At 33.5% G+C, this 24,702-nt stretch overlaps 1 protein-coding gene across 4 annotated transcripts in view; it reads right to left on the bottom strand.

Annotated features, from left to right (window-relative positions):
* LOC136034973 (apolipophorins-like) overlaps positions 1-24,702 on the bottom strand; it is a 309,320-nt gene that overhangs the window by 230,572 nt on the left and 54,046 nt on the right. For all 4 annotated transcript variants that reach the window (XM_065716535.1, XM_065716534.1, XM_065716532.1 and 1 more), the window contains exons 11-19: positions 22,664-22,811; positions 21,850-22,133; positions 19,109-19,315; positions 16,880-17,059; positions 14,494-14,681; positions 13,052-13,315; positions 7,505-7,800; positions 3,737-3,997; positions 593-891 (exon numbers count right to left, since the gene is read on the bottom strand). In XM_065716535.1, coding sequence (XP_065572607.1) covers positions 593-891; positions 3,737-3,997; positions 7,505-7,800; positions 13,052-13,315; positions 14,494-14,681; positions 16,880-17,059; positions 19,109-19,315; positions 21,850-22,133; positions 22,664-22,811 — 2,127 coding nt within the window. The remainder of the gene's footprint in view (positions 1-592; positions 892-3,736; positions 3,998-7,504; positions 7,801-13,051; positions 13,316-14,493; positions 14,682-16,879; positions 17,060-19,108; positions 19,316-21,849; positions 22,134-22,663; positions 22,812-24,702) is intronic.

Genomic DNA, 24,702 nt, shown 5'->3' with positions numbered 1-24,702 from the left:
TTTTGAATTTAAAGCATTTTATATAAGTTTATTTGGCAAGAATTTTCTCTTCTCTTTTGAAAAGAACTATATTTCTTGGCCATTTTTCTATAGAAAAATTAAGAAAAATAGCTTTCTTAAACTCCTAATTCAACTCAAGGTATAAAATTTCATATTATTTCTTGTCGCTTTAATTTATAGCGCTTTAAATAAAATTTATTGTCAAATAAATATTTTCTCGTAGTTCAAGGAAAATAAACAAACAGTTTCACGTTTGTTTTTTGTTTTTTTGAATCGTCAATTCAGATTTAAAAGTCAAAGAATTCGTATTACTACACATCCGTCCTAATTCCTTTTGCTTTAATTAAAAGCATCTTATTTAAAAGTTTAATATGTAGGAAATATTTTTTCTCTTTTAAAATGAGCTAGTTTTTTGTGTTTTTTTTTATAGAAAATTAAACAAAACAATTATTTTTAAATCATTTTCCTGATCTCATCATTCAAACTAAAGTCTAAAATTTTGCAATATTTTTATCAATTTAGTACAAAGTATCTTAATAAAAATTGATTATGTAAGAAATATGTATTTTTTCAGCAAATGAAATGAGCTTACATTTTCAGGTGTTTTCTTGAAGTCCCAATTCAGACTAAAACTCAAAAACGGGAAACGAGTTGATTTGAAGCCAACTTCAGTTGCATATTCTTTTACAGACTGAACACTCTTATCCGTCACCTTCCCTACAAAGCCAACTCTGTTATTTTGACCATATATGAGCTCTAGGCCAGAATCAACTGAATGATGATCACGGGAGTAGACTGCTGAAAATCCGGAATTGCCAAGAGGAGTAGTTACTTTCACATCTTTAAATACTACCTTTCGAACAGCGTTGCTAAAGTCAAACTCTGCTGATCCTGAAATTAATTTAATAAATCAGAAAAAATATACTAGTATATATATATATATATATATATATATATATATATATATATATATATATATATATATATATATATATATATATATATATATATATATTTATATATATATATATATATATATATATATATATATATATATATATATATATATATATATATATATATATATATATATATATATATATATATATATATATATATATATATATATATATATATATATATATATATATATATATATATAAGAAATTGCAGACATCTTCCTAAGGTACCAGTGGCAGTTCTACGCCTGAGCAGGAGCGGGCAACTGCCCCCCTCCTTGTTTCTCTGATATCTGATATTAAACTCACTTAATTTTTTATTTTCACACTCCTATGTTTACCTTGCCCTCTTCCCCAGATTATGAGGCCTAAAACCGCTTCTGAATGGTGTCACAATTAATAAAGAAAAAACTGAAACTCAAAAATACTGTTTTGAGCACAGCAATACTTAGTCTTCAGTGCGGATACTATTTGGATTACGCTGGGAGGGGAGGGGGGGAATTTTGAAACTGTTTTGGCCTAATGTGTAAATAGGCAAGTCAAACAGACAGTCATAAGCTGAATTCAGAAATGCAGTCAGTATATGTCTGTCACCCAGACATTTTTCTTCTTTTTTTTTGTTTTTCCTTTCATCGAGTCTTTTGTTGTCTGGATTTTTTTTTAATCTAAATTTTAAAAGTTTAGCAGAAACTTCCAGTTAGGGAACTAAAGCTACATTCAAAAAGGCGATCGTGTTTTTTTTTCTACGGCCAAGGGCTTGAGGTTTCAAGTTTCAGATCAATAAAAAAAATTAAGTTAAATAGCTTAAGTTAAAGTTAAATAGTTTTAAGTTAAAGCTTTTTTTTACGACCAAGGGCTTGAGGTTTTAAGTTCCAGGTGAATAAAAAAAGTTAAGTTAAATAGCTTAGGTTAAGTTAAATAGTTTAAGCCTTTTTTTCGAAGGCCAAGGCCTTGAAGTTTTAAGTTTCAGGTCAAAAACAGTTTAAGTTAAATAGTTTAAGTTAAAGTTAAATAGTTTAAGTTAGGAAAAATTTCTAAGGCCAAGGCCTTTAGGTTTTAAGTTTCAAGTCGATTTGAATCCTGTTTTCCCGTAAACTAATGCCTTTTTTATTTTTATTTTTGCAAATTAGAGCCCCCTTGACCTAAGAAATTTAAGATATAAGTTTCGAGCTAATCCAATGATAGTACTTGATTTCTCGTTCGTACTAGAGACAAAAAAATTTGCACCTGTTTCCTGGGGACGAGGACCGATACAACCTTTTTTTTCGGCTTTGTTCTCGCCCCTGTTTGTTTACAACTTTAAAGCCAGTAGGTAAAAACCTATTTGTGTTCCAAATTTGTCCTGGCAAAAATAAAGTTTTTGGCACAGATTTGGACACAATTTAGCCCAGTATATTTTTTCTTACAGTAGATTCTCCTTGGCTCAAGGACATACGGCTGGAAGATTCAAACTAATAAAGTCAACATTTTTTTTTGCCGTAACATCGTTCCCTTCCTCAAAAAGTGTGTGGCAGCCTTAGCCCGGACAATGATCCTTGAAAGCTTAAGCCAATTGAAAACAAGTCTTCTGTCTCTTTTCAACCATTTTTAAAGAAGGGGGCGGAGCTCAAAACTGAAACTTTTCCTGCCCATAAACATATTCTTGCTTCAGATTTCCCGTTTTAAATTTCAATGTTCTAAAACAAAAAGAATTTTCTGGCATTTTTAGGACCCTTGGCCCATAGAACTTCGGATTTTCGCCATATTTTGACTTTTTGCCGAGGAAGCCATTTTTTCTTTATTTACTAGGATCCTTTTAGCCCACAGACTTAAGGGTATAAATTTCAAACCAACGGTAGATTGATTCTTTTTAGAATTCTGTTTTTGATTAGCCGTAACTCCTAAACAGTCTTTTAAAGGACTTACAGCAGTAAGTTTCTTAGGGGTTGGTGACAAAAAAAAAGTACCCATTGTTACTTTTTTAATTATCCCCACCCCTCCCAACAAAATGTGTGATCCTCTTGGCCCAGAGAACTAACCTTTAAGATTTCAAGCCAGTTCAGCACCCAAGATTAAACATGTCTCCCGTTTTCAAGAACAGAACTTACTTGTAAACAATTGGCAATTAACACAATTTAAGGCCCTTTGCACCGGGGACCAAAGGGTCTTTCCATCCCTTGAAATACATTTATTAGAAACTTTTCGTTTATTTTGAGAAAAATAGCTGTCTTAGATTTTTTATTCTGATAGAAAAGGTCACGCGAGAGGAGACGGCTGCCCTACAATTACTTTACATTTTGGATAATAAATGTTGAAAATTTCTTGAAACTACTTTCACTAAGTTCAAAGCAAAATTAAAAAAGATCTGTTCTTAAAATTCAAAATATATAATACAAAAACTGAGGCGCTCTCTGCAACAAATGTCAAATACATCATAGTTAAGCAGCCAAGATATTGCTGGTGGATAAAAATCAATATTGTTTCAAAATATAGAGGGAGTGGAATGACATCACGACAATGAATGTAAATAGTTAAACCATTAGAATGGTTCGCGAAGCAAAATAGTTTTAGATGTAAAATATACTTTGTTTTTCAAAGATTTAAAGGATTTGACTTTTCAACGGCTCATTTACTGGTGCTATGGATTTATTGGAAAACATGCAAATTCGCATAATTTTATTTCATGCCTTATAATGCACAAATTGCATTAAGGGCATATGTGCGTTTAAGGAGGATATATCCTCTGGTCCCTATCAGTGTGGTACTCAGCGAAGATACAAAAATGACTGAATATTTACCAGAAGCTCCCAGTTCTAGCTTTTTCCATGAACCAGAGGGTGCTACCTCAAAGGTTATCTTTTTCCCTTCTTCAATTACCACTCGCCCGGTAACCAGGACATCTTTTTTACCATTAGGTAGAGTGTACTCGATGACTGGTGAAACAGTGAGTCTTGATGAGCTTTGAGCCATATCGGTATAAACTTTTGCTTCGTAAGATTTACCACTAAGTTGTGCTTTTCCTTCAATACCATATCTGCTTTGGGTATTGAAACCAATGCCTAGAAACATTTAATTGTTGATACAGATATTTAAACAAAAGGTAATAGATCTTTGACCGACCTTCTACCGGGATCTACCGCTCATCGTCCAGTGTAGTTGTACCGGATACTACCAATAGTACCGGTACAGAGTGTAATATACTTGCACTGTATTTACCGGGCATATTTATATAGACAGATAAATAGATAGATAGATTTATTCAAATAAAAGCCCTATTGGGCCACGGTGACACACAACAAACAAGCGAAAAAAAAAGAACCTTCCAATATTATTTATATCTAATCACACCCACAAAATTTACATAATACAGTCCCTCCCCCAGACCTTCCTATAAAAAATTTCCAGCCACAATTCCCTATATCCCTTACATTCACCTAAAAAATGGTGCAAAGGCTCATATATCTCTTCACACATAGGGCAACTGCAAGAACAATCCCTAAGTCTTACCCTCTCTAAATATTTCTTTCGTTCTCCAAGAGGCATAACCAAGAGCTGCAAATATGTTTGTTTTCCTTAATTTTAAAATTTAACAGCTTTTTTTTAAGATAATGTCAGTGCCAAAAGCTATCTAATACAAAACACAAAAATTAAAATTTTTGGAGTCCAGAAACCTGGTGCAGTTACGACACCTACATTGAGTAAATAAAAATTACATGTTGCCATTACAAACATGACAGTTGAAAATTATATATTATTTATGCTACTGTTTCAATTTCTTTCGATATGATATATATATATATATATATATATATATATATATATATATATATATATATATATATATATATATATATATATATACATAGAGCTATTTGTGACGTAAAATTCAAATTCGGCAACCGTGCTGTGAAAGAAATTTTTAATTAATTCTATGCTATTCTGCAGGTTAAAAGGGGTAGATATTGACACTCATTTGATGACACGAAGGCTACAGCAAGACTGCTTCCTCATCAACGCCCCGTTCTTTACGCTAAAGTTTGACTCTTTCTCTTAACTCTACATTTTAAAACAGTAAAAACCTTTAGCGTAAAGAGCGGGACGTTGAGAAGGAAAAGCCCCTTTCATATACGGAGTAATTTCTGTTCGTTTTAAGTTTTAATGTAGCTCCTTACTTTCATCAAAAAAAACTTGGTTTTTTTATTTAATTTCAGAACGTTTTTGAATCAATGCATGTTTTGATTTTGGCTCTCCGCAGAGGAATAATTAAAACGAAATTTGTATATTTATTTTTTTGGCTAAATGGCTTTCTCATAATTTTGATCGAATGATTTTGAGAAAAAAAGAGGGGGGGAGGAAGCGTAGTTGATCTCCGATTTTCGGTTAATTAAAAAGGCAACTAGAACTTTTAATTTTTTATGAATCTTTTTATAAGTAAAAGATATACGTAACTTATAAATTAGCTTACGTAAACAACTTTTGTATTCTTATGTTTTTATTACATATATGAGGGGGTTCGCCCCCTCGTTAGTACCTCGCTCTTTACACTAAAGCTTAAATTTTGTCCCAATTCATTAAGAATGACCCCTGAATCACAAAAGCCGCAGAATAAATAGTTGAAATTACTAAAAATACTTTAGCGTAAAGAGCGAGGTATTAGGAGGAGGTGAGCCCCTCATGGGTAATAATTTCTGTTCGCTTTAAGTTTTAATGCTGCTGCTTACTTCCAGCTGAAAAAAAAAACTTTTTCATGTTTATTTTTTCTTTGTTTTTTTTAAGTAATGCTAGTAAATCCTGCGCTCCCTTCATGGAAATTTTCTTCCCCCATGACAAATTCCTCGATGAAGAGTTCCCCCAGCATATCACCCTCTTCTCAACACCTGCCTCCAACCAAAAAATCCTCCTGGAAACGCCTGTACACTTCCCAATAACCATTACTATATGTAAGCACTGGTCAAAGTTTTGAACTTGTAACCCTTCCCACGGGGACTGTGGGGGAGTAAGGCGTCCCCAAACACATAGTTATAAGGTTTTTCGACTACGCTGAACAAAATGGCTATCTCAGAATTTTGATCCGTTGACTTTGGGAAAATAATTAGCGTGGGAGAGGGCCTAGGTGCCCTCCAATTTTTTTGGTCACTTAAAAAGGGTACTAGAACTTTTTATTTCCGTTAGAATGAGCGCTCTCGCAACATTCTAAGACAATTGGCTCGATACGATCACCACTGAAAAAAAAAAAAAAAAAAAAAAAAAAAAAAACAATAAGCACGCATCCGTGATGTGCCTTGTGGCAAAAAAATATAAAATTCCACATTTTTGTAGATAGGAGCTTGAAACTTCTATAGTAGGGTTCTCTGATACGCTGAATCTGACGCTGTGATTTTCGTTCAGATTCTATGACTTTTAGGGGGTTTTTCCCCCCATTTTCTAAAATAACACAAATTTTCTCAGGCTCGTAACTTTACATGGGTAAGACTAAACTTGATGAAACTTGTATATTTAAAATCAGCTTAAAAATGCGATTCTTTTGATGTAGCTATTGGTACCAAAATTCCATTTTTTAGAGTTTTGGTTACTATTGAGCCGGGTCGCTCCTTACTATAGTTCGTTACCACGAGCTGTTTGATATTGCCTCACAAAGGCCCTCACCCATATTTAAAATCCATAAAAAGGATATATCTCAGTTCCAATCACAGAAAAATTAACGTTTATAAAAATCAATAAAAAAATACCTTTACTTTCATTTTATTTTTCAATATAAAAAAAAACTAAAAGATTAAGAACCGTCGTATTGGTGACCGTCCCTTTGTGCGAATACCCATACTTAAAACCCATAAAAAGAAAATGTCTCAATAACACTCTACACTAGGCTATAGCAAGGCTGCTTCCTCATCAACGCCCCGCTCTTTACGCTAAAGTTTGACTCTTTCTCTTAACTCTACATTTTAAAACAGTAAAAAACCTTTAGCGTAAAGAGTGGGACGTTGAGAAGGAAAAGCCCCTTTCGTATACGGAGTAATTTCTGTTCGTTTTAAGTTTTAATGTAGCTCCTTACTTTCATCAAAAACAAACTTGTTTTTTTATTTAATTTCTGAACGTTTTTGAATCAATGCATGTTTTAATTTTGGCTCTCCGCAGAGGAATAATTAAAACGAAATTTGTATATTTATTTTTTTGGCTAAATGGCTTTCTCATAATTTTGATCGAATGATTTTGAGAAAAAAAGAGTGGGGGAGGAAGCGTAGTTGCTCTCATCGTTAGGATCTATCGCTAGGATGGTCATCGTTCTCGGTACAAGACAATATGAGAAGGGTTTTCTCTTTGAAATCTAAAAATTAAAGACTCTCGTTTTGTCTTACAAATACCTTCACCTCCTGTGAATGTCCATACCTAAAATCAAATAAAAACGAAAGATCTCCACATTAATCCATACTTGAAAAAGATCAAAGTACTAATACCTTTGATTTGTTCTTTCAAATTCTGGGAAATAAAGAATTGCAACAATCTAGGAAACAAGGGTAAATGTCATTTGAATAAACAAAAGGTATACCAAGTCAAGTAAAAAGTACCTGTGAATACGATTTTCCTATCTGTCTGTGAGCCTGGAGTATCAAAAATAATTTCAAATGACGTTTTACCACCGTTATTGCTGCCCTTTGCAATCACATGTATTCCAGTCATTGAAGGCTCAGTTTTTTCTATGTAGATGGACCCGTCAAAGTGACCACTCAAGGGGAACACCGGAGTAATATCTTTAATAGCTCCTACTGCAGTCGGTGCAGGAGGAACTAGCATTGCATATTGACGACAGTAGCGGAGACCCAGTAAGGATGAGGCACTCTCAACACAACCTCCTCTTTTATACCTAAACAAAAAAAAATAACGTCTGAGTATAATAAAAAGTAAATGTAACAATAATACATGGTAAAAATGATATTATTTTGGCTACTAAAGCTTACTGAGGTCTACAGATCTACTGAGGTCACTTGAGTTTGAGCTGGTGGGCATGCAGAACATTGCAGTTTCGCAAAGGATTTAAATTAAAGTTAAATGTTTCCTCAAAAGGAAACAAAATGATTAAATTTATGGAATGATTAAAATTAAATGATAAGTGATTAAAATTATTAAGCTAAACCCGATTATACTTTTTGCATGTAAAATCAAAGAGCATCATATCAAAATGAGCGTGATGGTAATATAATCGATCTTTTGGCAAAAATTTTAAATAGCATTTAATGACTATATATATACATATATATACATATACATAATATATATATATATATATATATATATATATATATATATATATATATATATATATATATATATATATATATATATATATATATATATATATATACATATACATATACATATATATACATATACATATATATACATATACATATATATATATATATATATATATATATATATATATATATATATATATATATATATATGTAGAATGTATAGCTTATACGATATGAATGACGTATAGCTAAGAGTTTTAAGTTATTCAATATATTAAAAAGTTAGTAGTTAACATATATAACTTATTACTAAAGGGACTTGTTTTTACAAATTTCTCAATCTCTAAACATCTATTGGCAGAAAACTCTAGTTTTGTGCACTACCCATACTAACGGTGGAAGATAATAAATTACACATTTAAGGTTAATTAGAAAACCTAAGATATGTAAATTGTCTTGCAATGAAAGTTTGTCTCAGTTTTTTTTTTTTTTTTTTGTGCTGAGACATTAACTAAGTAATTAAGAAGCTAGAACGTGTATATCCGAAGAGTGATAAGATACCCCAATTGACATTGCATTTCTTTACACAATGTTAGACTCAGGTATGTTGAATAGTAACAGCATTGTTCTGAAAAAAAAGAAAAAAAAAGCCAAGAGCTCACATGGTATGAGCTCTAGCAAAATTCTAAGAATCAATAGATTGCTTTAAAAGGAAAATCAGAGGCTTAATGCCGGTCAGGATTTAAAATAGGAGCTCTAAGTAACGAGGTCCTTCTAAATATCAAAATTCATTAAGATCTCATCACCCACTCGTAAGTTAAAAATACCTCAATTTTTCTAACTTTTCCTCTCCTTTCAGCCCCTCAGATGGTCGAATCAGGTAAAACGACTTTATCAAGTCAATTTGTACAGTTCCCTGATACGCCTATCAATTTTCATCGTATTAGCACGTCCAGAAGCACCAAACTCGCCAAAGCACTGACCCCCCCCCCATCCAACTCCCCAAACGAGAGCGGGTCCATTCCGGTTACGTCAATCACGTATCTACGACATTCATAAGCGTTTTCCAAGATTTCCGGTTTCCCCCTACAACTCCCTGCAATGTCAAAAGATCTGGTCGAGACTTTAAATAAGAGCTCTGAGACAAGAGTTCCTTCTAAATATCAAATTTTATTAAGATCCGGTTACCCATTCTTCAGTTAAAAATACCTCAGTTTTTCTAATTTTTCCAAATTAACAAACCCCAGCTCCCACAAAGAGAAAAGATCCGTGCCAACTATGTCAATCTCGTATCTATAACTTGTGCTTATTCTTCCCATCAAGTTTCATCCCGATCTCTCCACTCTAAGTGTTTTCCAAGATTTCCGGTTTCCAAGATTTCTGTTTTGCCCCTCCAACCCTAAATGACCCCAGACCCAATTCGAATTGTAAATAGAGCATCTGAGACATAAGATTCTTCTGTATATCAAATTTCATTAAGATTCGATCACCCATTTGTAAGATCCCTTGATTTTCACGTTTTCCAAGAATTCCGGAATCCCCCTCCAACTCCCTTCAGTGTCACCGGATCCGGTCGGGATTTAAAATGAGAGTTCTAAAGCACAAGATCCTTCTAGATGTCAAATTTCATTAAGATCTAATCACCCGTTCGTAAGTTACAAATGCCTCATTTTTTCAATTTTTCCCGAATTGCCCCCCCCCCCCCAACTCCAACAAAGAAAGCGGATCCGGTCCGATTATGTCAGTCACCTATCTTGGAGTTGTGCTTATTCTTTCCACCAAGTTTCATCCTGATCTCTCCGCTTTAAGCGTTTTCCTAGATTTCCGGTCTCCCCCCCCCCCTAATGACACTGGATCAGGCTGAGGGCTCGCCACTTTATATATGTACTTTGGACCTTTCTAAAGCTTTTGACAATTTAGTTCACAGTCAAGCTTTTTTTTCCTTTTTAATAATGGTGTAAATCTTTCAGTCATTTTTCTTCTTCGTTTTTGGTATGAGAATTCTTTCCTCTGAATTAATAAATCTGGGTCTCCGTTTTTCCGTTTATGTCGAAGTGCCAAGCAGGGAGGGGTTTTATCACCTAGTATATTCAAAATGTGCATTTCTGGTATTTTAGATGAAATTAGATGAAATTATTTTATTGGACTCTCAGATGTTTCTTATCTTGCTTATGCAGATGACCTTTTACTTTTTTGTAAAAATAAGCAAGGTCTCTCGTTTATGGTCTCAAAAGTTTCACGTCTATTTTCTAATATTGGTCTTTCTCTTAATGTTGAGAAATGTGAATTTCTAGTTTTTAATGGTCCGACTTCCTCTAATGCTCCCTTAGCTTGTCGCGGTTTTTCTATACCCTTTGTTTCCACCTTTCGGTAATTGGGTATTACTGTTATGAATTCAATTTCTGGCCTACGGTAGTGCACTGTTCGTGATGTTCAAAAGAAAATTCAAATGGGCTATTTTAGGATAGTTGCTAATCGAGTGAAGTATAATAGACATGCACTCGGTAGACTATATGCTACATTCTGTGATCATTCTGTCCTTTATCTTTCTGGTCTTTATCCCCTTCTAAAGAAAAAAGATGTTAATCAGATTCGGACTTTTTATTTCAGATATTGTAAATTTTTACTTTATCTCCCCCCTTGGTATAGCAATGGAAAGATAATTCGTAAGTTTGATGTCCTTATATAAGTGCAAAGTTGGCCCTCCTGCATGGAAGGTTGTCGGAATCAGCTTTTTATCGTTTATCGCCACATCATCCTTTGGTCCGTCTGTTCGGTTAATCTCATTCTAGCGTAGTGTTTTTTTCTATTTGTAGTGTATTTTATTTGCAGTGTATTTAATTTTTTTTCTTTTTGTTACTCCACAAGTGCCATAACTTTTTATGATATGGGTTATAAATAAATTATTATTATTATTATTATTATTAAGATCTAATCACCCGTTCGTAAGTTACAAATACCTCATTTTTTCAAATTTTTCCGAATTGCCCCCCCCCCCAACTCCAAGAAAGAGAGCGGATCCGGTCCGATTATGTCAGTCATCTATCTTGGACTTGTGCTTATTCTTTTCACCAAGTTTCATCCTGATCTCTCCACTTTAAGCGTTTTCCTATATTTCCGGTCCCCCCCTTAATGACACTGGATCAGGTCGGGATTTAAAATAAGAAATCTGAGCTTCGAGGTCCTTCTAAATATGAAATTTCATTAAGATACGATCACTCTTTCGTAAGTTAAAAATACCTCATTTTTTCTTTTTTTTAGAATTAACCCTCCCTCCCCAACTCGCCCAAAGAGAGCAGATCCTTTCCGGTTATATCAATCCCGTATCTAGGACTTGTGCTTATTTTTCCTAAGTTTCATCCCGATCCCTCCACTCTAAGCATTTTCCAAGATTTTAGGTTCCCCCCAGCTTCCCCTTCCCCGGATCCGGTCGGGATTTAATAAAAGATCTCTGAGACATTATATCCTTCCAAACATCAAATTTCATTAAGATCTGGTCACTCCTTCGTAAGTTAAAAATACCTCACTTTTCCGATTTTTCAGAATTAACCCTCCACCCTCAACTCCCCCAGAGGGAGAGCGGATCCGTTCCGGTTATTTCAATCACATATCGAGGACTTTTGCTTATTTTTCCAACCAAGTTTCACCCCGATCTCTCCACTCTAAGCGTTTTCCAAGATTTTAGGTTCCCCCCTCAAACTCCCCCCAATGTCACCGGATCTGGTAGGGATTTAAAATTAGAGCTCTGAGACACGATATCTTTCCAAACACTTCATTTTTTCTATTTTTCGAATTAACCGGCCCCCCACTCCCCCCCCCCCCAAGATGTTCAAATCGAAAAAACGATTATTTCTAATTTAATCTGGTCCGGTCCCTGAAGCGCCTGCAAAATTTCATCGTCCTAGCTTACCTGGAAGTGCCTAAAGTAGCAAAACTGGGACAGACCGACAGACAGACCGACGGACCGACAGAATTTGTGATCGCTATATGTCATTTGGTTAATACCAAGTGCCATAAAAACAATTCTAATTACAAAGAAGTAACAGTTTTATCTTTCTCTGCTATTATTCTTTTATACTTTTCAAAGAAACTTTAGGAAGTCCCAAGGCCTCCACCATGCAATGGAACTAGATATCAGTTATTAAGAAAAATCTAAATAATTATAAAAAATTTTGTAATTTTGAACTAACTGTATCATACTACTGTCAATACGTCTAGGCAAAATGCTTCAATTATACTAACCATAAATTAAACATTTCAAATCTTACTAAAGAAAAGACTTCAGTTTTCAGTGTATTTCCTAGCTTTTTAGAAGTTCTGATTTAGAAAAGATTCAAGGCTCAGAAAGGACATTTTTAGGACAAAGTTCGATGAGAATTACTTCAGATTCATGCACTTGATTTATTCCCTAAGTTCTATTTGTCCCATCGAGTATACTTGAACTATGCATTGGGTTTGGATTAAAAAGTATTTGTTGAGGAGACAACAGAAACAGAGAAAATAAAACTTTGAAAATAAATGTGTACCGCATTAGTAGTTAAAAAAGCATAAAATAATTACTGCCAAGAATACATCCTTGATACTTTCTGATTTTAGTAAAAGTCGAAAATAGGATTGAAAGCTTACATAGGGATACTATACAGCCCAAGAGTAGGCTGTCTTCAGATCCTGGAATACAGCTTTTACATCAATTTTGCTTTCGTAGTCCAAAGCCAAACTAAAATAGTCACTTTTTATGGTTATTGGTTTGGCTGAACACTGGATGTTAACGAATGATCTATTACGAGGAAGTTTGATTTTGCCTTTTTTCAAAGTAATTGAATTTTCGAAAAGTGGATACAAGAAGGAAAAGGAACTTACTCAACAGAATTCAGAATATTCATTTTCTGTAGTTTTTCTGATCCATCATCAATGTTTTGAGAAAATACATACAAGGATGATTTAGCATCGACGAGAGACATCTTCGTCTTTGGAAGGTCCAATTTGAATTCAAAGCTCTTCCCTTGATGCCAACTTGCCTTCATACCTCCCCCTCGTGATGAATGAAGGTTCAAAATGGTTTTTACACCATATCTCAAATTGTTAACTTCAACGCCCATTGAAGCACTAATTTCAGTTGAAGCCCTAAATTAGGAAGCAGAATTAGCAAAAATTATTTTTGCTGTAAGACAAGCTATAGCAGAGAAACGAACAGAAATAAATACTAAAGAGGAATGAATACAGGGAAATTTAGCACAAAATAAAAAGAATATACACAAATAAACACAGTAAAGACAAAACAAGAATTTTCTGTTTTATTATTACCCCAACCCCCCCCCCCGCCTCCAAAGAAAACCCTATGTATGTTCTTCAGCTCTGACATGAATATTGGGGCTGAGATTTCTTCGTTATAGGAAATAGAAATATAGATACCCATATTAGATAAACAAAACAATTTTTCTTTAAAATAAAAGCAAAAGGAGACAAAGATACCCATTTGTTAGCATATTAAATAAACAAAACAAGTTTTGTTTAAAATAAAAGCAAAAGAAGACAGCAAACTTAAAATGAATAGAATTAATCCTGTACAGGAAGCCAGTAGTAGCCTCTGAAATTAATTATCGACATATATGTTAATGCATATCTGGATGTAACCTTTTAGGTAATGCAAGATGTGTATACTTATTGGTGAAAATAGTATTTATAAAACTTATGAGGCTTTTATAAAAAGGACAATAGCTTTCTTAATGAAAATTAGTTTGTGATGGGCAATTCATGATTTCTGTCAAAGGCCATTTTTTCTTCCAAATCCATATCATTCAAATGTATGGATTTGATGATTAAATAAAACTTTCTATCAACAGACAATATTCGAATAGCATATTAAAGATATTTATATGTTTTTTATTTAGACACACACATATATATATATATATATATATATATATATATATTCTTTTCTTATACTTTTCTTTTTTTTTAATTTCGTGCTTACTACTGTCAAAAACTGCATAATTATGCATGAACATATTTCTTAACGAAAGGTTGAATTCCAAATTTTTCCCAATCTTTTAAGATAAATATGACTGTAAGTTTCTAGTTAACCAGTTCCAATCATCAGATCACATTTTTAATGTCCTTAGTACTTAGAGTGAAATGTCCCCCTAAATTTTCCCGAATTTCTGGGCATTTCTTATTCCACTTTTCAAAAAAAAAAAATTATAATTTACCCTGCCCCCTAAAATAAAAAAAAGTTGTTCGTTCGTGCCTGTCTTAATACTGTCTTATTTTGATAAAGCCAACGAATAGAAATGATAACTTACATGGGGATAATTGTCAGTCCAAGGGAGGCTGTCTTTGGATCTCGCAATATAGCTTTTACGTCAATTTGGCTTTCAAAGTCCAAAGCCAAACTGGCAGTACCATTCAAAGCCAAACGAAGAGGAAGGCCAGCAATAGTGGGAAATGTAGAGATACGGTCAAGGAACATTACAGACCGAGCAATTTCAACCTGAAATACAAGAAATGATAACTTACATGGGGATAATTGTCAGTCCAAGGGAGGCTGTCTTTGGATCTCGCAATATAGCTTTTACGTCAATTTGGCTTTCAAAGTCCAAAGCCAAACTGGCAGTACCATTCAAAGCCAAACGAAGAGGAAGGCCAGCAATAGTGGGAAATGTAGAGATACGGTCAAGGAACATTACAGACCGAGCAACTTCAACCTGAAATACAATTCAAAATACAGAACGACTGCATAGCGACAGATGAACTGTTGCAATTAAAACAATTTCTTCGAAAAAATTATATTTTCTACGCCGAATATGTGGTTTGGACACCCATTTGGAAATTCTTTTCCAGCTCTGAATATAAGTAAGTCCGATCGTTATTTTTTAAATTCTGCAAGTATTTTCTTTATTTGGATTCGCAATAATGAAACACCGCAATGGTACGGTGTTTCGGAGGTTTGCCACAAAATGGATGAACTGTCACATGGGTTTGCTGACCGCTGAAATACAATTGTCAATTTCCAACTGATTTGTCTAATACAAAGTGCGAAAGAGAAAAAGAGAAAAAGACAGAAGAGAACGAGAGAGAAAGAGGCAGAAGGAGAGGAAAATAAGAAACGAAAGAGAATAACGAGATAAAAGATTATGGATTACAAAGATGCATTGTTTATAAGCATCCAGTATTTATATTTGTAATTGAAAAAAAAACTGAAGGGCTCAGTGTTAAGGTGGACTAAAAAAAATAACTTTTGAAGCATAGAATGAGATTATATAGACTCGGAGAGGGGCGGATACCAATGAAGACTACCACGCCATAGCAAACTTTTCTTATTATTATTTGTCTATTGCCTAAGATTTATTGCACTTTCCACATCATAGTGACCATTAATACATAATAATGAGATCTGTCTTACATTTCCACAGGACAAAAAAAAATACTACTACTACTACTAGTACTACTAACAGCTCACCTCAGCACCAAGCCAACTGAGGCGAAAACGGCTACGCACCCTCCTCCTGCATCTCAATCTATTCAGAGCCTCCCTCTTTACACCCTCCCAAGAAAATAAGAAAAATAGATTCTTTCATATTTGATATTTGCGTCACACGATGCCGAATCGTGACATTTTTCCTCATAAATCAGATACAAATAATTTTTCTATTTCACTGCTTCTTTTTTTTCAAACCTTTAACTAGTTACAAAAGTATGTCGAGTAGTTAGTATTAGTATATTATTAGACCCCACTTCGCTCACAATCACCGTTTTCTGACACAAAACGGCAACACAAAACACAACACAAAAGAAATTCGAGTAGTTAGTATTAGTATATTACTAGACCCCACTTGGCTCAAAATCACCGTTTTTTTTTTACACAAAACGGCAACACAAAACAAAACACAAAAGAATTCAACTAGTTAGTATTAGTATATTATTAGACCCCATTTGGCTCAAAATCACCGTTTTTTGACACAAAACGGCATACAACGACAATTTGTTGCAATACGTTCTCTTTTGAAACTTAGTAAAAAGTTTCGTAGAAACTGAGTCGTATTATCTTGCCACATTTTATGGCAGTGGAATTGAAAGAAAATCTGGGAAAAAAATAAACAAGAAGGAAAAATAAATACACACGCACCCGTGACTAACTTTCTCATGAGAAACCCAACATTCATCTTTTTCATAGCTAGGTAAGCTGATAAATCTCAAGGCTGTTGAATTCGATAAAAAATATACATAGAAATTGTATCTTTTTTTAGGTTGTCTTCAAGCTTTCTTAAATATTAGAGATTTGTCCAATTAAATGGCACTTTAATCACAAATATTCGCTTTTGAAACTAAACTTAACGCCATTTATCAAAACGTTTGCTAGGTGGCGTTAAGTTTGATGTATTTTACATGTTTGAAAACAATATAAAAAAAATAATTTACTTTGATCAATATTCTTCAGAACTTCTGTTGGCGTTTCAGACCATTTTTAAGCCTTATCTTTAGTATAGACAGGGGTTACCTTTCACTTAACTTCATTATCATTATATATTTGCCACACTTAATTTTCAATTTGATTTTTTTTCTCAGCGTCTTAAAAAGTGAAGCATTTATAATCTACATGTTGATATAATCATATAATCTACATTCTATCTATATATAATCTATAATCTATACTATAATCTATAATCTATAATATAATCTATAATCTACCTGTTGATTTTTAGCTCCATCGATCAAATTACCAAGCACTCGGAAGATTTGATCAAAAATAATGTCAGCATCAGGGGCGTCAAGGCCACGTCTGTAGGAATAAGTTGCAACTTCAGCGCCAAATAATCGAAGGAAAAAATCACCCTTAGGTGGGTTATAGAAAGTTTTGTCCAGATTCATCTGAAAAAAAAATTTCTTACTTTCATAAAAAAAAAAAAAAAACAACGTAAAAACCTAAAGAAGATACCAAAACGTGGAAACGTTTTTCCGGAATTATTTATGGGGATAACAGAGTGATAATCTTTTCAGTGTTTCTATTTTTTAACTGCAGATCAGACAGGTGTAAAATCAGGTTTTAGCCCCTACCCTTGCCCTCATAATTTTGATATTTTTATGATTACCCCAATAGTTTCTTATTTTAGTCATATATTTTGCTTATTTTTGACATTTTTTTAAATCCCCTCCCCAGAGAAAAAATCCTGTGTATGACCACTTACATGCATATCAAAATTATACAAACAATCAGTGCTAGATTCCTCTTACTGGTAAACGTTAAGAATCGATGTCATTATGTCAACGTTGATTAAAGCAATTATTATAGAGTAAATTAATATCGCTCATTAATCTTTTAGACTCGAAAAAGCCTGTGCCCTTCATTTCCTTCAGGGCTTGTCTGGTTACTTTAGCTCAATTGTTGTCGCGACAAGGATTGATCAGATGCACTAAAAAGTGAATTGAATCACACGCCTGGATATATAATAAACCTGCTGTAGCACAGTCGATTGATGATCTGCTTGGCAATACAGAGCACCTGGGTTCGATCCCCGCTGCAGCAAGGTTGGGCGACAAGTTAAAGGAAAAAGTCTCTTGTATCAGGTGCCGGAACTTCCAGCCTATTTAGGTGCCCTAATAAATCTGATAAGTATAGGCCCATGCTTTAAAAAAAATTCTCTAATTCACGGATTCATTTTGATTCTTTTTGAAGTCGTACGGCCTTCAATATGCCCAGTCTTTATCCCCCTCTTCTGCGCTTCGCTCACTATAGACATCAGATTTATTCTTTTTTCTAAGCATTTCATTTTCATTTTATAATTTACCATATTTTATAATAATTATGGCTGCAAATTTAAATCAAATCCTAAGTTTCAGCTTAAATTCTTATTAAAACCACTTTTACCTAGTGATACACCCAATTTAACAGTATTCAAGAACTATATGGTGAATAAGATATTAAAGATTGAATCTTAAGACTATGGCAGGATGCAGGGAGGGGGGATATAACTCATCTGATTGGGAAATAAACTATCTAAGCAGGAGATTCTAAAGACAGCCCTAATACGAGGTTCATGATCATTATCGGATGCAAAATAGTAATTCATGAATTCATTGAAAGAATCCCATCAACTCCTGGACCCATACAAAGTATTCTGATGGTAGTCGTTGAGAAAGAAAAAACCCGATATACCTCAGAAAACAGTATTCACTGCCTATAATTTCCAGCTATAGACACCCAAAATATTATCACTAAGCCGTCCTGTGGTGGCGCAGTGGATTTGACCTTAGCTTGGTAATACGGGACCCAGAGATCGAATCACGGTGCAGGAATGCACTGCAGGGCTGACGCAGGGACCTTAGTAGTCAAGAAGCGTCGTTAATTCTTTAATAAAATAAATAAATTATCAGTAAGCTTTTGAATCTTAGCCAACTAGAAAGAATCACTATTAGTAAAGCTGCATAAAAAAAAAAACATGAATAGTTCAACGGCTGCTGAAACTAGGCCAAAAAATAGTTTGAGACATATATTGAACACTATGCACTGTACTACAGGAGACACAATTCTACAATGATTACAAGACAAATGATGTAATTAGGCCATATAAATAAAATACAGAACATACGTGATTCCCTGAAAAGCTGCCGAGGCGGATAGGGTGGAGGATGAAGCTAACCCTGTGACCCAGAAATTTCTTTCTGATTGTATCTGATCAGCAGCTATACTGACTATCATTCTAATTCAGTCCCTATAAATTTTTATTTACATAGTTCCTATACTTGTCGAATTACGACAAGTTTATGATTTATCGTCCTTCAATTTAGTATAAAATAGAACAACTAAGAAGTAAAAAGTAAAACATTAAATAGGAAATTAAAAAATCAAGAATTTATAGAAGAAGGAAACGATAGAAATAATAATACAAGCAAAAATCTTAAAGTAGAACTAGCACTTACAACTTTACCCAGAGCTTCAATTTCAGCCTTATTTACCGGTGCTGCTCTCTTGGGTCGAAGAAGTGAGTTGAAACGGGACCAGAATTTTTCATTCAAATTACCGAATCTCTCTTGCGCGGTAGGCAAAACCTCATTTGCTCTGTAAATTCCTTCAGGTCCAAAGTAAGATTCGATCAAGTACTCAAGGCCTTCAAAGCGACCGCCAATCTAAAATTCAAGATAAAATGTATTTTGAGTGGTAGTCTAAAGAAAAAATGACGTATTTAAAGGACGCTAGCACATAAATTTTAAATTTCTATAAATATAGGACAAAATTATCATAAAGATAGGAAGAAGTTGTTTTTTGTTGTATTGTATCGGATTAACGACGCTTCTTGACTACTAAGGTCCCTGCGTCGGCGTTATGGAGAATAGTTTGAACTTCTAATTTGAAACCAATTTTTCGCAACAGTTTCAATTCTCGAAAAAAAGGCCTGTCATCATTTTCACACTTAATCTTTATAAAAACTATTATCACAATAATAAGGAACTACACACAATTCGTAAATGTCGTAGAAGATAATTTATAAATGATATATAGATTGTAAGATATTATATATATAGGACCCCGGCACATTGAAGGCTTCTATATAGTGATTTTCATTGTCGCTCGTCTTTTAACCTCAGAAAATTTTGGACAATTTGCTGATTTTCCTACTAAGGTCTTTTCAAAGATATTGGATTATTAAACCAAGTCAAATTTTTAACAACAATATCTACTAAGCTTCAGACTTTTGGTTTCCTTTTTCAAGGTTTTTGAATCGTAGTAATCCTTTGTTAAAATACAATGTACACAACAAAATACAATTGAATATACAAATATTTTTGCAATTACCAGCCGCCGGGCCCCAGTACTCGGCAGGCTTCTATACATGGATTCTCATTGACACTTGTCTTTTAATCGCAAAACATTTATTTTAAAATTTTCAGGTATTTTTCTAGTTTGTAAAACTATTGTTCAGGCACCGTAAATATTTTTTTACGTAATAACTTTAGCAATTCTGAACTGAACTTAGCAAACTTTTCAACTTTTTTTCATGTCTTAAAAAGACACTACTTATACTTAAAAGATAAGAAATTTGGTAATGATATTTCATTACCAGTTTTTTGCTCTTTAAACAATTTAATATAACTTCTCCATACATGAAAATCTCAATTTTTACACATAGGTTTGACAGGTGTGACAACGTCATTGCAATACTTATGTATATAAAAATTACATCACTCATATACATTTTTTTTTCCAAAATTAAGGCTCTTGACGAATTTTCTGAAACATCTGACCTATCTAGATCGTTTTCTTAGGCCAGAATACCCTAGGCTGCCCATATATATATATATATATATATATATATATATATATATATATATATATATATATATATATATATATATATATATATACATATATATATATATACATATATATATATATATATATATATATATATATATATATATATATATATATATATATATATATATATATATATATATATATATATATATATATATATATATATGTATATATATATATATATATATATACATATATATATATACATATATATATATATATATATATATATATATATATATATATATATATATATATATATATATATATATATATACATATATATATATATATATATATATATATATATGTATGTATATCATCTCCCATCTCTTTTTGTTTTGGGTAAACAATTTGAAAAGCGGATAATTTGTAATTATGCAAATTTAATAAGCAGAAAAAAGAGCTAGGAATGAGAGCTCTGCCTTAAAAACAAGCAAAATGGAAAAACAAAGCTGAAAATCTCTGCAGAAAAAGGGATCAAATGATATACTGTAGCTTTAAAACATATGTTTCCATATAACTTAAAAACGGCCCAAACTACCTCGATCAAACTACCACCTGGGGAGAAATCTGGGGAAGGTAAGCAGGAAAGGTGTGCGAAAGCACAGGATGGTTGGCCCCCAGTCCCCATTGCACTTCCTGGCTGAAGGGCCATGAAACGGAGATCAGCACCGCCGGTTTGGACCTTAAGGGTCTAATGCCGTCTTACTTACTTTTTTTGCTTTTTTTTTTACCACCGATCGATGGAAGAGGTTTGATAAACCGAATCTAGGGGATGGACAATGGTTGAGGCAATCAATAAGTCAAGACAACATATTTCTGATTCAGTCAATATTTTTGTAAGGAATTTCCATTTCTGAAGCTTTTTTTTTTACCACCGGTCGATGGAAGAGGTTTGATAAACCGAATCTAGGGGATGGACAATGGTTGAGGCAATCAATAAGTCAAGACAACATATTTCTGATTCAGTCAATATTTTTGTAAGGAATTTCCATTTCTGAAGCTTTTTTTTTTACCACCGGTCGATGGAAGAGGTTTGATAAACCGAATCTAGGGGATGGACAATGGTTGAGGCAATCAATAAGTCAAGACAACATATTTCTGATTCAGTCAATATTTTTGTAAGGAATTTCCATTTCTGAAGCTTTTTTTTTTACCACCGGTCGATGGAAGAGGTTTGATAAACCGAATCTAGGGGATGGACAATGGTTGAGGCAATCAATAAGTCAAGACAACATATTTCTGATAAAGTCAATATTTTTGTAAGGAATTTCCATTTCTGAAACAAATGCATCCTTATTTGAGGTAGGTCAAAATCTATTAGAAAAATAAGGCATATTACCTCAAAGAGATTCATCGATTGGCCAAAAAGGTCCAACGTAAAATTCATCGAGGCAGACCTTGGTAAGTATGATTCTGGGGAATAGATGATGTTCAAATCTGCATCCCATCCTGCATTATTCTCAGTACAGAAATAGTCAAACTCCAAATTGCGCGAAAATTTCCTGAAGTCAAAAGGGAAAGATCGTCCATGGGATACAGATCTAGCCATTTTCCTGATTTCTTCCTTACCGGGACTAGAGCTGGATTTTAGATTGTCCAAGTGGCTTTGGATAAACGAGCCAACTAGAAAATAAATCATTGAGTATAAAGACGGAAAAAAAACTTTTTTCTCATTACTGCTAAAATACGAGATACCTTACGAATTAAAACAACACTTTTGATAATAAACAAACAATTTGATAATAAACTTTTCTTTGAAAGCCTTTCACACTTGATCAGATCAAGACTCTCTCAAAATGGCATTTTTAATCTTTAAACAGTTTGCTTGTGGTGATTTTAAACGATAACTATAATGGTTTTAAGGGTTTTGACAGTGTGAAAGGACTTGCTTTAAGTGAGAAGACTTACAGAATTTAAGTCATACACTCTAAGATTGCACACATCTTAAAATTTACTAAAAAACGTAAATTTTAGTTGCTTTTTATAGAGAAGCGTGCGGGAGTGGGCTCTTTTCCAAAGACATTCTTTCGGAGATCCTTCGAGAAATCAAAAAATAGTGGCACAAAATGCCTTTTTCTCAATTTTAGCACACCCCCTCCCCATCACACAGAAAAATGCTCTTATACACCTTACATCCATGTTACATGTCTTACCTTGATTAATTCGTTCGTTTTGTAGTACTTCCTGTATCTTTTTCATTGTTGAGTATGTTGGGCATTTCACCGCTCCAAGGTATGACGCAATACGAATTTCAACGTTTTCATTTGAATTAGCCAATATTGAAAGGAGGAGATCAGAGGTCTGTAATTGAAAATACAAAGGTGATTTGAATTAACGTTAACCCTAAGGAAAAGTACAGAAATAGTCCTAGTCTGTTCTAATTCTTTTTTCAGAAGACAGCAACACGAAAAAGCTTTGATAAATAATCCCACTTTAATACCGATTCCAAATACATGAAATTCATCAGAATTTCTATACTCGTCAAGTATATTTGCTCTCCCCCTCCTCCTTCTGAAAATACTACTAGTAGAATACTACTTCTTTCCGTATTTGACAGAAAAGGTAAAGGCGATGGGAAGAAATACCACCGCTTGAATGAAAATGTATCAAACACTAAGATGTGTGAAAAATATGATCTAATCCCGCTTTCTAAGGCTATAAAGAAGGCAACGTTTAATTGGCAACGGTATAAGAAAGCAACGTTATAGATTTGTGTTATGTTTTACATTATATTTTGCCTTCTATAAGGAAAGCAATTTTATATTTTACGGGTGAAATATGATAGAATACCAAACATTGAACTTTGGTAATCAATTCAGGGCCTGCAAAAAGCAGGACGCGGGGAAAAATAATACGAAAGAGTTTAATGGAAATAGGAACTTCGTAGGAGGTGGTGCATTACCCCCTCCCCCACCCCTTCATTCTCGTGAAGATTTACCCCTACTCATGAACGACCATTAAATAGCTGTTGCTATTACGTGATGTTTGTGTAAAATGAAAGCTACACCGGCCTTACAAACATTTTAAGGTCTTTTCTCAAACCTTTATCTTTTTTTCTAATATCTTTTCAATATCTTTGAAATTAGTTTTAGAGTGGGGCAACAGCTAAAAACTCTAATTTTGTTCTAGAGTCAAGATACAGTAAAATTTAGTCATTATTTTTAAATAAATTTTAAACCTAAAAAAGTCTTAAAATCCTAGATTAAAAATCGAGAGTCATGCAAAATAACAATTTAATTTTCATTTCTGCTCCCTGAAACATTTTCTAATACATTTCTTTTCTCAGTTTTAAACTATATTTTATATTAGTGTTAACTAAGTGTTAATTAGTGTTAAGTAGTGGTGATAGTAGCAGTAGTAGCAATTACGATTAAGATTAAATACAGAGTTTATCCCCAAAAACCTTAACCCTCCTTAAGCTTTCACTTGTTTGGGGTAAATCAACCCCTCCAACATATACAATATCATTAAACAAAACACAAAAATACTTCAGTCTATTTTAAGCCAGAGGTAGTCTTAACCTAACTTTATGATTATGGTTCTTGAGCGGCCTTTATTCACATTTTTACTTCAACCAACTGAGTCACTGAGGGACCAATTCTAAAAATTTCATAATAAAGGACAAGAAAACTGAAAAGGAAGTTGAAAAACTGAAAATTGAAGAGTTCATTGCTGTTTTGATTTTAAAGCGCTGGTCAACTGGTGGAGAGAATCTTGAGTTTTGAGTGTTGACCGATGTACTTGCATTTGCCGATGTATTTTAGAATAGACTTAGTCAAATTGGGCTTAAAAAAAAAATACTTTTTAGCGTCCCATGGCAAAAACAATTGTTTACATTCTTTGTAATTACACCATAATCCATTGTTATAAAATCCTTTTTGACTGCATAAACATAAAATTCTTTTAAGTGCTTTGGAAATAAAAAGGGAGGTATGTTCAGAAAAGCTGGGCTTCAGAAAAGCACGATTTATTCGATTACAATTAGTTTCACAATATCTCATGAAGTCGGATAAATAACTAACAAAATAACTAACAAAACCACAAGGTTATATCACGAAACAAGGTGCTAAAATAACACCAAGGCTTTCTAGCCACGATAAAAACAAAGCAGGACCCAGGTTACAGAGAGCCAAGTTAACACAACCACAGATTATTCTCAAGGTTGTCAGCGTCCTGAGAAAGAAAAGTTCTT

The sequence above is a fragment of the Artemia franciscana genome, chromosome 13 (assembly GCF_032884065.1).
Source record: "Artemia franciscana chromosome 13, ASM3288406v1, whole genome shotgun sequence".
Classification (NCBI taxonomy): domain Eukaryota; kingdom Metazoa; phylum Arthropoda; class Branchiopoda; order Anostraca; family Artemiidae; genus Artemia; species Artemia franciscana.
Note: the sequence above shows the minus strand (reverse complement) of the source record. Positions and strands in the feature narration are given on the sequence as shown.